This window comes from Lipotes vexillifer, unplaced genomic scaffold (genome assembly GCF_000442215.2).
Source record: "Lipotes vexillifer unplaced genomic scaffold, Lipotes_vexillifer_v1.1 scaffold67, whole genome shotgun sequence".
In the NCBI taxonomy this organism is placed as follows: domain Eukaryota; kingdom Metazoa; phylum Chordata; class Mammalia; order Artiodactyla; family Lipotidae; genus Lipotes; species Lipotes vexillifer.
The window spans coordinates 973,311-988,310 of NW_006797638.1; the positions used below are offsets into that span (position 1 = coordinate 973,311).

At 34.3% G+C, this 15,000-nt stretch overlaps 1 protein-coding gene across 1 annotated transcript in view; it reads left to right on the forward strand.

The window, feature by feature from the left end:
• Positions 1–15,000, forward strand: part of KIAA0825 (KIAA0825 ortholog) — a 416,652-nt gene that overhangs the window by 116,808 nt on the left and 284,844 nt on the right. Inside the window, exons 6-7 of the mRNA XM_007469758.1 lie at positions 6,707–6,868; positions 14,442–14,536. Coding sequence (XP_007469820.1) covers positions 6,707–6,868; positions 14,442–14,536 — 257 coding nt within the window. The remainder of the gene's footprint in view (positions 1–6,706; positions 6,869–14,441; positions 14,537–15,000) is intronic.

Sequence of the window (15,000 nt, forward strand, 5' to 3'; positions counted from 1 at the left end):
GGAAAGAGCGAAAGAGAAGGGGAGTCCAACTTCCAGCTTCTAAGGGTTAAACATTTCCTGAATTCATGTTCAGATTCATTTAGCTTTCTGAGGCTCAGCTTTCCCTGTAGTTCCTTCTGCATCCTCTCACCATATAGAAGAAGGGTCCTGACACTTATCTGTGGGGTGTCTAAATGTCTATGTATTCATTGTGTCTGGTTACACTTTCACTCAACTTCAAAGTTATTCACTTCCTCCCTTTAATCATTAATTGACTTGCTCATTCATTTACTCAGTTTATCTTAAAGTTTTACCCTGTTTGTTTTGGGTAGTACATATGGAAGCTTCCTTGAAAGAGATGAGAAATAATAAATTCAGTTTGGAAAACTAAGGTGGAAATATTCTTTGTCTTTACCTCAAATGCTTTCCTAGTCATATAAATTTGAAAAATAACGAAAAGTTACAAAAATAATGCCACAAAAAGGGGGATAAACAGCTTCAATTTCTTCTTAGTGTATGTGACAAAAAAGCAATGCCTGCAGGTCCTTCATGATTTCCATCTACTGACGAGGCTCCTGTAACAAAGAAGGGACTTAGTGTTTTCGTTCTGTTCCTTCCCCTGCTGTGTGGCTCCTTGGAAGCAGGCGCTCAAGAAGGCACAAGGCTCCTTCAGGCCACTGGAACACAACAGTGTGCTCCAAAGCCCCACCTGCTCTCAGAAAGTGACTTGGGTACTAGGAAAAGTACAGCTTGTTATTTGTACCTAAGCAGTCTCTGCTGACTTCTTATTGTAAGACTGTTAAAAAGTTCTCTTTACTGGAACAAATATCTTCCATTTGGATTATGTCATGAATTTCATCTGGAATAATGAGACTTTCAGTAGCTTTTGTGTGTCACCTCTTTTTTACATCACTTGTCTGGTGGCATCAAGAATACTTCCTCACTGAAAATGGATCCATTTACAGTCAATAATAGGGTGGCTAGTGTTCGTTTTTCTTGGGAAAACTAAAATGTGCACCTTTTATCCTATTATACTGATCCACCAGCTTCAGATTATCTGATTTTCTAGCTTCTCATTTTCTCATGTATCTTAATGCTATTATTAACAAGAATTCTGTTGCTAATGGTTTTGGAAAATAATATGTGTACTTTCAGCCACAGCCCACATTTTTATGTTCTGTCTGATTTAGCTGGACTTTGATATTTATTCCAAAAGCTGCTTTGTTGTAGATCAAATGTGAGAAGCTTTAATGTCCCTCTAGATTTATTTTCAGTGTCCCTATTTTTGCTACAAGATAATGGAGTTAATATTCCAACTATTAGTTACTGGGTGAAAAACACTTCTAAGTATATAATTTATAGTATTATATATTCTTTATGAGTGATATATCTATATATGTGTGTGTGTGTGTATGTATAAATATATATATATAGAGAGAGAGACAGAGACAGGTGGCAGAGAGACAGAGAGGAGAGAGATTCTCTATTTTGTTAAGATAACAGTTCTATGAATATCTGTGCATTTTTTAATGGTGGAATTTTTTTCTAAAATATAATTTTATTTTTAAACACAAAAGAATTGTGTTTTAGTCAGTTATATCAATATGCTTTATCAAGTTTCCACATCATCATTGTTTTTATATCTTTTTGTACACATTTTCTTTTTTAGAAATAATTTTAAAATCTATTTTGTCAAACAAAATACTAAAAAGAGTGTGTATATAATACTGTAATTATTTGTCTATTTATTTATTTATTGACTTACATCTTTAAATAGTTATTGTTTTGAAGAATGCATCTTAGGATTAGGTATGAAATCTTTCTTTGTTTTATATTTCTTTCTTTGTTAGATATTTCTAGGGATTTCATACATTTATTTTTTTAACTAGTATTATTGAGTGTCTACCTTGTGCTGGGTTCTTAAGATACTATAATGAATAAACTGGACGTAGTCTATGGACTCAAGGAAATCATTTTACATTTGTGATGAGTATGCCTAGAGAACTCTAACTATTCTTTAGGTGTTTTTTCTAGGAGCAGTTCTACCTTTGCCCAGAGCAAATATATAGATAAATAATAATTTATCTTAGAAATTCCCTACAGGCATTCCATATTTCTTCCAGAAATGAAAAAAAATCATAAATAAATTTCTTGACCATGGAAAAAGTAAAGGGTTTTGTTCTGTTTTGTTTTTAATAGTTATTGATGTTTTATACAATAGCACCTCTTTGGTTGACTTGCTAAGACCAAAATCCATTTTCTGATGCCTAGAGAGTGATTTTCAACCACAGGGGTTTTTAACTAGAGTTCATGGATCCCTCAGGCAGTGGTCTCAAACTTTCCTGTGCAGAAAACTCACCTGAGGCACTTGCTTAAAAGGGATCTGGAGATGACCTAGCGATTTGCATTTTTGATAAAACACAAAGTGCTGCACCATGCTGCCCTATGACAACCATGGATGGACTTCAGGTGGTTCTGTTTAGCCCTGATACTATGACTACTTGAATTTTTTTCAATAAGAGTGTCTACAAGGATTTAGAAGACTTTCATTAGTTTTTCAAAGGAGTCTGAAAAATACCATGATTCTATTAGGAACAACAGTTTATAAGTGGAAAAGGGCAGCAACAAGAACCCACGGTGAAAGGCCTAGCAATAGGGGGAAACACTACAAAGCAGCTATAAATACTCAAGTGGGACTGTAATCCAGAGCAGTGTCCCCTAAGCAGTTTGAGAAATTCTAGAAGTTAATAGATATGTCAGTAAACCAGTGTTCATGGGTCAAAAAAGTTTGAGAAACATTGTTTTTAATTTTTTTAACTTTATTATAGAAGTGAATAGACTTTATTTTACTAATTTGCACTGTGAATCACTTAAAAGAATCGTTAGTATGTAGTAATTCCCAAACCTATTTGATCACAGAACCCTTTTCGAATGATTGTCATTTTGAGAAATGCCCTTTAACAGAGGGACAGACATTAGTCCCTGAGTGCAGCACAAAAATAAGTAACTTTAGGGCTTCCCTGGTGCCACAGTGGTTGAGAGTCCGCCTGCCAATGCAGGGGACACGGGTTCGTGCCCCAGTCCGGGAAGATCCCACATGCTGTGGAGCAGCTGGGCCCAGTGAGCCATGGCCACTGAGCCTGCGCATCTGGAGCCTGTGCTCTGCAACGGGAGAGGCCACAACAGTGAGAGGCCCATGTACCGCAAAAAAAAAAGAAAAAAAGTAACTTTCATCAATTGTCATGAAGGAAAATTTCACTTGTGTTCTAAATACTCCGAATAATAGAATAGCAGGGCCACTGAGTGCGCATCTGGAGCCTGTGCTCTGCAACGGGAGAGGCCACAACAGTGAGAGGCCCATGTACCGCAAAAAAAAAAGAAAAAAAGTAACTTTCATCAATTGTCATGAAGGAAAATTTCACTTGTGTTCTAAATACTCCGAATAATAGAATAGCAGAGAATTTTATATTTTAGAAAACAGTTTTCTTAAAAATATTTAGAGAGGAAAAAACCTCAGCTATCTAGTTTATTATTTACATGAATTTATTCATTGTTAGTTGATGGTGAATTTAAATAATGTCTTGCTCTAAAATGGAAACTTAGATTTTTTCTTTACAATTTTCTTGGGATTTAGGAGAAGTTTGTATTTCCTAAGAATCATAGAGCTCATTCTACAATAAAACAACAATACTTATTTCATGTATTTTATAACAATGATTGGTACCCAGCTAAACATATTTGCCTGTTTGTAAACAGATATGTCCAAAATTTCTTGAAGCGAGACAGTTCTACAGTGATTTAAAAAAAAAAAGGTAAAGACCAGATTGGCTTAACAGGGGAAGGCAAACTCCTGGATTGATTGTATCCAGATAAGAATTTAATCTTGAAAGAAGAAGGAAAAGGAGATTAATTTAGTGAAGGCAAACGTAAAGGGAACTCCTGCTGGGGGAAACCCTTTCCTAGTGTGGTTAACAGTGAAAAGTCTAAGGAACAGAAAAATAGGTATGCTTGGGCAAAAAGAAATCATGAGCTGAAGTGTGATGATTAAAACAAGTCCTGTGAGAAGCTGTGCGGGAAAATAAATAAGTTTGGGAAATTCTATTTCATCCTTTGTGTTTTATTTTACTTCAATTGGACTTTCACAAAATGAATTCATCACAAATTATTTTCCCCATAAATTAACCCTCAAGATGCACCTTGGGAGAACACTGAGCTAGTAGTAATAGGACATAAGAACTACTAATTAATGGACCTGTATCATAATCATTGCTTTTCGGGAACAAAATGATTAGATTTAGGACATACATATTATTGTCCTCTTTCATTATTAAGTTATAATGATTCATGGATTGAAATAGATTTGCCTTTCAATATTGTTACATTTCTGGATCCTTCTAAATCCAGGTCATGAAGGTAAGACCTTTTCAAGTACAATCCTCCAACCCTACATTTTTTTTTTTTCTTTTTTTTTTGGTACGCGGGCCTCTCACTCTTGTGGCCTCTCCCGTTGCGGAGCACAGGCTCAGCGGCCATGGCTCACGGGCCCAGCCGCTCCGCGGCATGTGGGATCTTCCCGGACCGGGGCACGAACCCGTGTCCCCTGCATCGGCAGGTAGACTCTCAACCACTGCGCCACCAGGGAAGCCCCAACCCTACATATTTTTAAACAAGTAGCACTGTTAGGTCATATATATATCTATACATAATTCTCAGAGATTTGGGGGGGGTGGCTTTTTTGCTTACTTTGTAAACATTCACAATATTTCCAATTTAGAATTGAGCTACACAAAACCTATGTTTAATTTCCAGCCAAACTATTAAAGAATTAGGAAGAATTCTTAAAATTTTTGAAAATTTGCCTTATAAACAATCTGGTTCCAAAAAGAACATCTTTATGATTTAGAAGTTTAGACCAGCCTCCATCTACAGGCCAAATGAGAATCAAGCAACAGCTAAGTGAATCATAATATATTTGTTCTCCTTTCTTTTCGTTTTTGGGTCATGATTTTAATGGCAAAACCTTAGTTATACATGATGATTGTACACACTTGTGTTCTCTGGCATGCCTGTGGGAGACTAGTAGATGTGAGTAGGGCTATTTAGAGATAGACTTTAATATATGTGGGGTTAGCATCAGTGTAGAGGTGAAACAGTTTTTGTAAATACTTAAAGATTTTTTTAAGCATTTTTTTACTCTTTAAGAACGGGACTAAATTCCATAGTTTAAGTTGGCTGACTGGTCTCTCTCATACTATCTGCAAAGATACCATGACATTTTTGGTCTTATATGAGAGACTGTATCACATGGCTACAGATTTGATACCAACATTTTAAAGTTTCAATTAAACAAGTGGATAACCCATAAAATTGTTACATTTCTGGAAACTTCCTTCTAAATCCGTGTAAGGAATCACCAGACCTTATATCATTTCTAAGTAGCACTCAGTATTTTCTCTCCAAAGGCACTTTAAATGCTTACTTTCTAAGAGTTTACAAATTTTCCATTTTGTAATTTAGCCTCAAGATACTTCCTATATACATGTTTTAAGAAGTGGCAATCAAAAAGGAAGGAGTTTTTTTTTTAATCCTTGAAAATTTGGTCAAAAGTACCATTTAGTGAGGTCAGTCTTTTTCTCCATACTCTTAAGGAGTATAAGTTTTTTTTTTTTTTAATCATATTAAAATGCTAGTGTGACAACAATTAATGTCATTATGAGGGAAAAAAAAATCAATCTTTTGAGTTGTATTGTTCTTAGGAAAGCAATAGATATCATAATTATTTAGACAGAAGTTATTTTTAATTATGATTTCATGAATAATATAATCTAGATTCAATAAGTTAACTTGCTTCTTTTTATTGATCTAGGAACAACACTTTTAAGGTCTTCAAGACTTATATCCTTTAGTCTTTTTTTCTTTTAAATTTTTATTTTAATTTCACACTTTAAAAAATATCAGATTCCCCAAAAGTTAATGTTTTACCATATTTCCAAATTTGCATTCTCTTTCCCACTTAAAACGATTTCTCTTTCTGAACTGAGAATAAATCACAAGTATTTACCCTTATATACTTCAGTGTGCATTTCTTAAGAAAAAGGGCATTCTCTTTCATAACCACAGTATAGTTGTCTAAATCAGAAAATTAATAGTCATGCAGTAATAGCATTAGTTTGTAGATCTTACTTAGATTTCATCAAATTACCCTAATAATGTCCTTTATAATAAGATAAAATAAAATGCTGATCATGTATTGATTTCAGTTGTCATGTCTTTTTAGATTCCTTTTGACTAGAACATTTCCTAGTTTTTGTGTTTCCTGACATGACACTTTTGAAGAGTACAGACCAGCTATTTTGTAGGAAGTCCCTCAGCTTAGGTTTGTCTGATATTTCCTTGTGACTAGATTCAAATTATGCCAGGCCTTAAGAAAACAGAATTGTATAAGATGTGATTTTATAATGACAAATCACATTCCTGTTAATAACTCTGAGATTTAATATAATTATTTAATTGTCATGTTTGCATCAAACAGAATATTTATCTTCAGCTTCCCGGTGGTGGGGAAAGACTCTCCCAGGAGATTTTATATGTATTTACTAAAGAACAAACTTGGTTTAATTATTAAGGATCTTGTTAGTTTTGATGATTTAAGGAATCATTGATTATTCTAATATTGAATGAGAAAACACATAACATGTTCAACAGTATTGATCTGCTCTTTTCACAGTTACTCCTGAATGCCCACAGAAAGGAAGAAATGTTTTCCTCTCCTTAGATGAACTCGAGTTCTTATCACAGCTCATAAAATCCTGTTTGAAGTTGGAACAAAATGTTCAGGAATTGTTTGAAGAAATGTTTTTATGGCTCAAGACACCCAGGAATACTTCAGGTAGTATGCTCTTCTGCAAATCTATAATTTTGTTTTTGCTTCCTGCCATTAAATCTGTACCATTACCTGAAAAAAATGAAAATACAGGACAGAATTCTTTAAACAAACATTAGCTATAAAGCACACCATGAAATTACATTTATACATTGTAAATTCCATAGTTTTAATTGGAAAGCATCATAAGTCAATTTTGGATAATTGTCTTTAGTTAAAATAAGATCCGTTTTTTTTTTTTTTTTTAACTCAAAGAAACAGCCTGGCCTTTGGAAATATCAAGGAGACTGAATGGTCTAGTAGCTCCGCTTTTGCCACTAGCAGCCTGATGACCTTGAGCAAAATATTTAGTTTCCTCAGACGACCAGTTTCTCATCTTTAAAATGATGATGTAAGACTAAGTTAATTTTCTCTTTATTTTCTTTCAGTATTAAGCGCTTTAGATTCCAATATATTATGTAGGGTTGTGAGAATTAAATGATTTAGTGAATGTAAAATATTTAAAAGAATGTCTAGCATATCATAAACAATAAATGTGAGTTGTTACAATTGTAATTATAATTATACAATATGTTGTTTTTAGTTAGTCTCAACAAAATCCTTTTAAAGAAAACTGTGCCATGTGTGTTCAAATAATGTTTCTAACAATTCAGAGGCATAATGGTTAAGACATGTTCTCTGTTTTCATATCTATATTTATAAAGATTTTCATCTATATCAGAGTGGACTGTACAAAGTTTTCTTTTACATAATACCACATATTTTAAGGAGAGTAAATTTGAATAGTGGCTGCATTTGCAAAACAAAGTGAGGGAAGCAAGTGATTAAAAATCAATCTGCAAATTTCAAAACCTGATTTCTTAGTGAGAATTACATGTAGTTTAATGTATTTACTTTTGTATTTCTTTATTTACCTAGCCTGGGTAAATAATGTTAGAAAAGTTATAGGATTGGAGTTTGTTTTATATTAAGCATAGGTTACTGGCCTTCTACGTTTCAGGTTAAGTTTAAGCAGCACTATTAAATTATAAAATAAATAATGTAGATTGTTTTTTCCAAATTTGGATATAATTTGAAGAAAAATGAGTGTGGAATATAGATTTCTGAATCTGACCAAAAAATCAAATGGGAAAATAATAAAAACATAGGACAGATAATATGAAAATTAAAAGATGGAATGAAGAAGTCGATTTATTAGTAGGTAATGTGAGCCCTAGAGGGTCCTCTAGATGGAATTAACTGGATCAAAGAGAGATCTGAATAGAGAAATATGATGTCCTAATTTTTGACAAAAATTTATTGGTGCCACAAGCAGTTGACGCTTGGTGTTGGTACTCATCCATCATACCCGGCTAAGATTTGGTGTCTCTCATCCACATCTCTAGCAGATCTTTTCTGAGGTGTGGATCAAAAAACAGAGTGAACTCCAAAGCATCTAGACCCCTATCCATTTGGATTCATCTTGTATTGGTCCTAGGCCAGGACCTTGAGAAATAGCTCATTCTGAGAACTTTATTCCTCTTAAGAGCAGCATACATTCAAAACTAGAGTTGTGTTAGAGAGGTATTCTAAAGATATAAAAGTTAAATAGCCAAGAACTGAGGCAAAGAGTTGACACACTGAATTTCAGGAAAAAAGGAGAAAAAGAAAAAGCTGGTTCAACTGCACTGGATTGAGATCAAACAATGTTGAGACTTGCCAATGCTGTGTATTTGAGAGCAATAGTTATGATTATTGAATAAAATCAGCAGAGAAAATATATAATTATGCCACAATATACAGTCTTACCCCAAATTTGTCATCATATAAGCAGCATGGCAGATAAAAGCAACTTCAGTATCACATTAGTAATAGTGTACTATAGAAACACATTTGTGGATTATCAAACATAGTAAGTGGAAGGAAATTTGAAGGACAGCTGTAAGAAATGTCTAACAATTAGAACATCCTCTTGTGATATATATGTTCTTCACTCATATATTTTTGTAACAAAGCCAAGATTTAATCTGCCATAATTTTATGTAAATGGATCCCTGAAAAGAATGATCTTGAGGGAAATTGTCAAGAAAAATCTTAAATGGTTTATTCAGTGTAGCCATGTTAGTCAATTCTTATCAAAAGCCTTGGTTTCTTAAATCAGGAAGGAAAAGATTTCTTGAATGATGAAAGAAACCAAATGAATCTTAAGTTATCCTGATAGTTAATGTTTTGCTTAGAAATCTTGTGTGGGAGAGGATGGGGAGGAAAAAGATCAAGTCATTTGGTTATTGGTGTATTTGTTTTGATTGGAACATATTTTGCTAATAAATCCTGGAAGGAGTTGCCTAGTATGCCTATGTAACTAAAACAATGTGATGAAAAGTAAGGTTTCTTTTTTTTCATTGTCCAGATGTTTTAAAAATATCCAGGTGCTGAACATCACATAGAGAAAATATAAAGATGATTAACCAAATGTTTTACTTTTTACTTTGAAGTTTACTACTATAATGTAGATTTGGCCAACTTGGCAGTGCTTTTAGGAATTTGAATACAACACAATAGATTTTGTAGAGACACAAGAAATATTTTCTGAGAAAGAAAAGATATTTAGTCATTATATTTATTTGCTTTTGTTTGGTCATGATTGGATGGTTTTCTATTTTGGTCATTTCAGAAAAATGATAGGACATTATTTCACTGTTATTGGATCTTACTGTATTTCTTTTAGGTGATCTTATCTTATGGAGTGGACTCGGGTTTGATTTATGGGGCACTTCTAATACTCCTTCAGAATAAAGCTGTTCTTTGGGCAGTTCCTCAAATTTTCCAAAGGTGGCATCTGAGATTTATCTAAACCAGGAGGTTTCTTGGCCCTCATTTTTCTTTAGCCCCAGCAATGACAAAAAGCAATGGCTGCTTCAATTGGATGTAAGAAGAACACTTAGGGTTTGTCTCAGAAGAATCAAAGATTTCAGATCTTCTGAAAGATTGTTTGTACTCTTAGGGGGTCTTAAGAGGGGTCAAATGGCTTCTAAGAGTTCCTTAGCTAGATGGTTAAGGGATTGTATTAGGGAGGCGTATGTAGTTAAGGTAAAGAGGCTCCTAGGGTTTGTAAAGCTCATTACACTAGGACTTTAGCTGTTTCTTGGGCAGAGAGGTCGAAGGCTTCCACATTGGAAATTTGCAAGGTGGCCACCTGGGCTTCTCTTCATACTTTTTCATAGTATTATCTCTTGGATGTAGTCTCTTCTACAGATTCAGCTTTTGGTGGGAGGTTGCTTGTGAGCCAGAAAAGAACAGTAAAGAAAAGAGAGACTTGTAGTTCTCACTTAGAGCTGCCAACAAGGCATGTTGCTTTGTAGTGCACACAATGGGAGCCTATGAAGACCAATTTGGGTGTGAAAGTGGATGTCACAGGGAAGTACTGCCAACCTCTACTCTCTATGAAAGAAAACGGCAGTGTGGAAACTAACCAGAAGTGTAAAATGAACCACAGCGAACTCCATAGGCAGAGGCTGTTCAGCAGCTGGCATTCCCGTGACCCTCTGCCCTACTCTACTGAGGTCCTTAGTCTGGGCACGCTCTTAAAGAAACCAGTGTTGACTGCATGCAAATAACTATGTTTTAGAACGATGAGCCAAAAATGGGCTACCTTCTCTAGACAATGCTAATAAGTGTATAGAATGTCCAATATATTTTTAAATAGGTGAAATAATTTGTTAAATGTTCAAAGAGCTCATAAAGTTTGACAATGCCAAATTCTGAAATTGCCCATTTTGAATTCCAAACAAATATAAAAATGCCACAATTCGTTAAAATCGTGAGATATCTTATTAGTCTAGATTCAATGTTACTAATCCTGCCTTAAAATAATCCCTTTGGCTTCTCTGTATAGGATTAAATTTTTTAAAACGTTTTTAATTTGGAGGGGAAGATTATATTATACAGGTTATCATAATTGCTCAATAATTCTTTTTCTATCTTACTATAGGATTGCTCACCAGCAAAAGAAGTCTTGGGAAGCTTATCTTATTTTTTAGTTCATCTTGAAAATAGGTAGATGGTGTTTGTAAACATCAAAGCCCATTACTTTGAGTGAATAAGCAGAATGTGTTTGGGAATGAAATGATAAATATAAGATAACTAACCTTTTTTATAAGTTTTAAACTATAGTTACACAATGGCAAATAGTTAGTTCCAAGAATAGATCTGCAAAGCTTGTGCTTTGAAATAATGTTATTTTTCCAGGGTGAATACCTTTTACATCAACTATTTTTATGACCTATCTGTAGAAAAGTAAAGTGACATTAAGAATCCAAGTGTTTCCTCTTCATGTCGTTGACAACTTGATCTTTATTATTTTTTTCTTCTTTAAAACTATTTTCCAATAATAGTCCAGGCATGTAGTAAAACTTTTAAACAGGATAAAAGAATATATGGTTAAAATTAAGTCTTTTTCCACTCCATTTGTCTAGTTTCCCTTTCCAAAGGCAACTACTTCCATATATATCCCCATGTTAAAATTACACAAAATCTTGTCATACTATACAGAGATTCATTTATTTATTAACAATTATCTAGAAACACCCCATATTCAGAAAAACAGCTGAATAGTTTTCTATTGGGGCATGTACCATAATTTAATCAGCTACTCATTAATAGACACATAGGGTTGTTTTTTTTCTCTTCATTTGCTTCCACAAACAATGATACGGCAAATTTACTTGAAGTATGTCTTATATGTCCTCATGTATATCTGGACTGTAAGTTACTAAGGTGGAAATGCTAAGTAAAAAGGAATGGTCACAGAGAGGATGAAAAGACAAAACGTAGACTGAGAAAGACATTTGCAAAATACATATCTGATAAAGACCTTGTATCCAAAATATACAAAGAACTCTTAAAATTCAACAGGAAAACAAAAAACTCAATTTAAAAATGAGCAAAAGATCTCGAGAGCTCACCAAAGAAGATGTACAGATGGCAAATAAGCATATGAAAAGATGCTGAGCATTGTATGTCATCAGTGAAAGGCAAATTGAAACAAGGAGATACCATTACACTCCTACTAGAGTGGCTGAAACCCAGAACACTAACACCACCAAATTCTGGCAAGGATGTGAAGCAACAGGAACCCTCATTTATTGCTAATGAGAAGGTAAAATAGTAGTCTCTTTGGAAGACTGTGTGGTTGTTATCTCATAAAGCTAAACCTTGCCTTATGTGATCTAGTAATCACACTCCTAGGTATTTATGCAAATGAGTTGAGAACTTATGTCCACACAAAAACCAGCACATGAATGTTTACAGCAGTTTTATTCATAACTGCCAAAATTTGGAAGCAGCCAAGGTGTCCTTTAGTAGGTCAATGGATAAACTGTGGTATGCCAATACAATGGAATATTATTCATTGATTTAAAAAAAAGAGATATCAAGCCACACAAAACGTGGAGGAAACTTAAATGAATATTGCTAAGTGAAAGAAGTCAATCTGAAAAGCCTGCATACTATATGATTCCAACTATAAGATATCCTGGGTAAAGCAAAAGTATAGAGACAGTAAAAGATCAGTGGTTGCTAAGGAGAGTGAGGAGGGGGGTAGAGGTGAGTAGGTGGAACACAGGGGATTTTTAGAGCAGTAAAATTAATCTGTGTGATAATAATGGTGGATGCATGACACTATGCGTTTGGCAAAGCCATAGAACTGCACCACGCAAAAAATGAACCCTAACGCAAATTATGGACTTTAGTTAATAGTAATCTATCAATATTGGTTCATCAATTGTAACAAATATCCCACACCAATGTAAGATGTTAACAATAGGGAAAACTGAGGGCAGGGGGAGAGGGAGTATATCGGAACACTGTACTTTCTGCTCAGTTTTTTCTAAAAAACTAAAACTGCTCGAAAAGCTAAAGTCTATTAATTTTTTTTAAAGCTATGGATATTGAGAGAGAGTTACAAGCCAGTTTTTCATATCCAGTTCAATTAACAATATTTTTGTTATGCAGAATTGTTTTATGGCTTCTGTGTCCTTCTGAAAAGTGTCTTGTATCTTTTGGGGAAAAAAATTCCATATTTTCTTTAATAGACCTATAGTTTCGTTTTTCTTTATTTAAAAATCTGCTTAATCTGGATTTTATTTCAGTATTGAGATTGATCCTTATTAATAACACTAGCTTCTGCAAAAGATGTAATAAAATTCAAGCCATAGAGAAAGCATTGTAGGTTAAATGGTATAACACTGATCTAAAACCTTGTCTATGTTGTCATGTGTGTTGAGAAATGAAGCAGGATTCCTCAACTGCAGTCCATGGCCCCTTGAGGATCGTGAACGTGCTTTACAAGAGGGCCTGGGAGTCTCCAATAGCACATGTGAGTGTGTGTGTGCACACACAGTCATATTGTGCATTTTGGATGAAGTGTTCTGTCACTTTAATCAAGTTCTATGAAGTGTTCACAAATCCAAAGTGATTAAGAAACACTAGAGTTGGGGGAAACTTTTCCTCAGAATTAACTCTGATAACATTTCTCAAAAGGTGGTTGTTATCGCCTACCGAATGGAATATTTACCTTTTGAGAGAATGTTTCTGTGGATTGTGTTACTTAGGAATCATTCATGCTTAAGCTCATAGAACCATATTTAGAAAAAACAAACAAATATCCCACATATTTTCTAGATGACTGTATTTGTCAGAAGCCTTACCGATAAGAATCACTGATATTTGGAGATTTGTTTGCCCGGGACATAAGGAGAAACCGACTCTTAAGATTATTAAAATAAAAGAAAAATTAATCATGCTATATAATTCATCATCATATATCAAGTCTAAGCAAAACCAAAATACAATTGCTAAGTCATTCATATTGAATTAAACTATAATTAATAGAACCATAATAGAAAATGGAAGGATCTCTTCGGCGTATTTATTCATTACATTTTTGTAGATCTGTATTTTTCCCATGGAAAGGATTTCTTAATTCTGAAAAATAAAAGTTGAGGAAGTATTTCCATTTTAGAAGCTAGAGATCATTTCTTACCTGTCTCAGTGTTTGTGTTTTTCCAATGACTTATTGATAATCTTATTAAAAGTATAATTTTTCCTGATATGATGATGTTTATCCATGTGCTTTTGTTCTCTCTTGTTTCAAAAAAAGAAATATTAATGTGCTAAAGAACACCACTGGTTTTTAAAGCAGTACTTTAGACTTTAGCTTTTCAAGTGAACAAAGAAATTAATATTTACTTTGTATTGTTAACTTATCCTATATTATTAACATGAAAATGAATTAATGACAAAAGGATCTGAATTTTACAGATTATATATGCATATACATCAAATTTGAATATAAATAGCATATAAATTCCATCAAGTTGTATGTATAGAAGAGGACTCTATATATTGATCCTCTCATTATTGTGATGGCAATATCACCCTACATCTTGTTGACTGTATTCTTTGTACCTTGATGTGTTTGTATGTGTGTGTGTGTACTATGGATAGAGCTTTTCTACGTAATTAATTTTAACCTATTAATCACATCTAGTATGGTTTGTTTTTCTTAATTAAGTTTGTGTGTTTGTTTTGTATTGCATAGAAATTTTGGAGACATCCAATAGAGAAGTTGTAATAGAGAAACCTAGAACAAATGAAACCAGTATTCCTTCAGAGCAATTGCTACCAGTAAAAGAGGTAAGTGAGGAAAAATGGGTGGTGGTTTTTTTTTTTTTTTTTTTCCTTGCGTTATGCGGGCCTCTCACTGTTGTGGCCTCTCCCATTTGCGGAGCACAGGCTCCGGACGCGCAGGCTCAGTGGCCATGGCTCACGGGCCCAGCCGCTCCGCGGCATGTGGGATCTTCCCGAAACGGGGCACGAACCCGCGTCTCCTGCATCGGCAGGCGGACTCTCAAGCACTGCGCCACCAGGGAAGCCCGGGTGGTGGTTTTTTATTCATATGTAATAGCATCATCATTTTTATATGACTCCTTTGTGAATCAAAATGTCTTGAGTTTTACCCTTTGCCACTAAAAAAATAAGTCCTGGTTGAAAATAGTCTCATTAATTTTGATAAAAGTTGAATTTAGTGGGAACACTGCTGTGCTGCACAGTGTGTTCCACGCAAGGAGTAGGGAGCTGGCAGTGAAGAGATCTTTGTT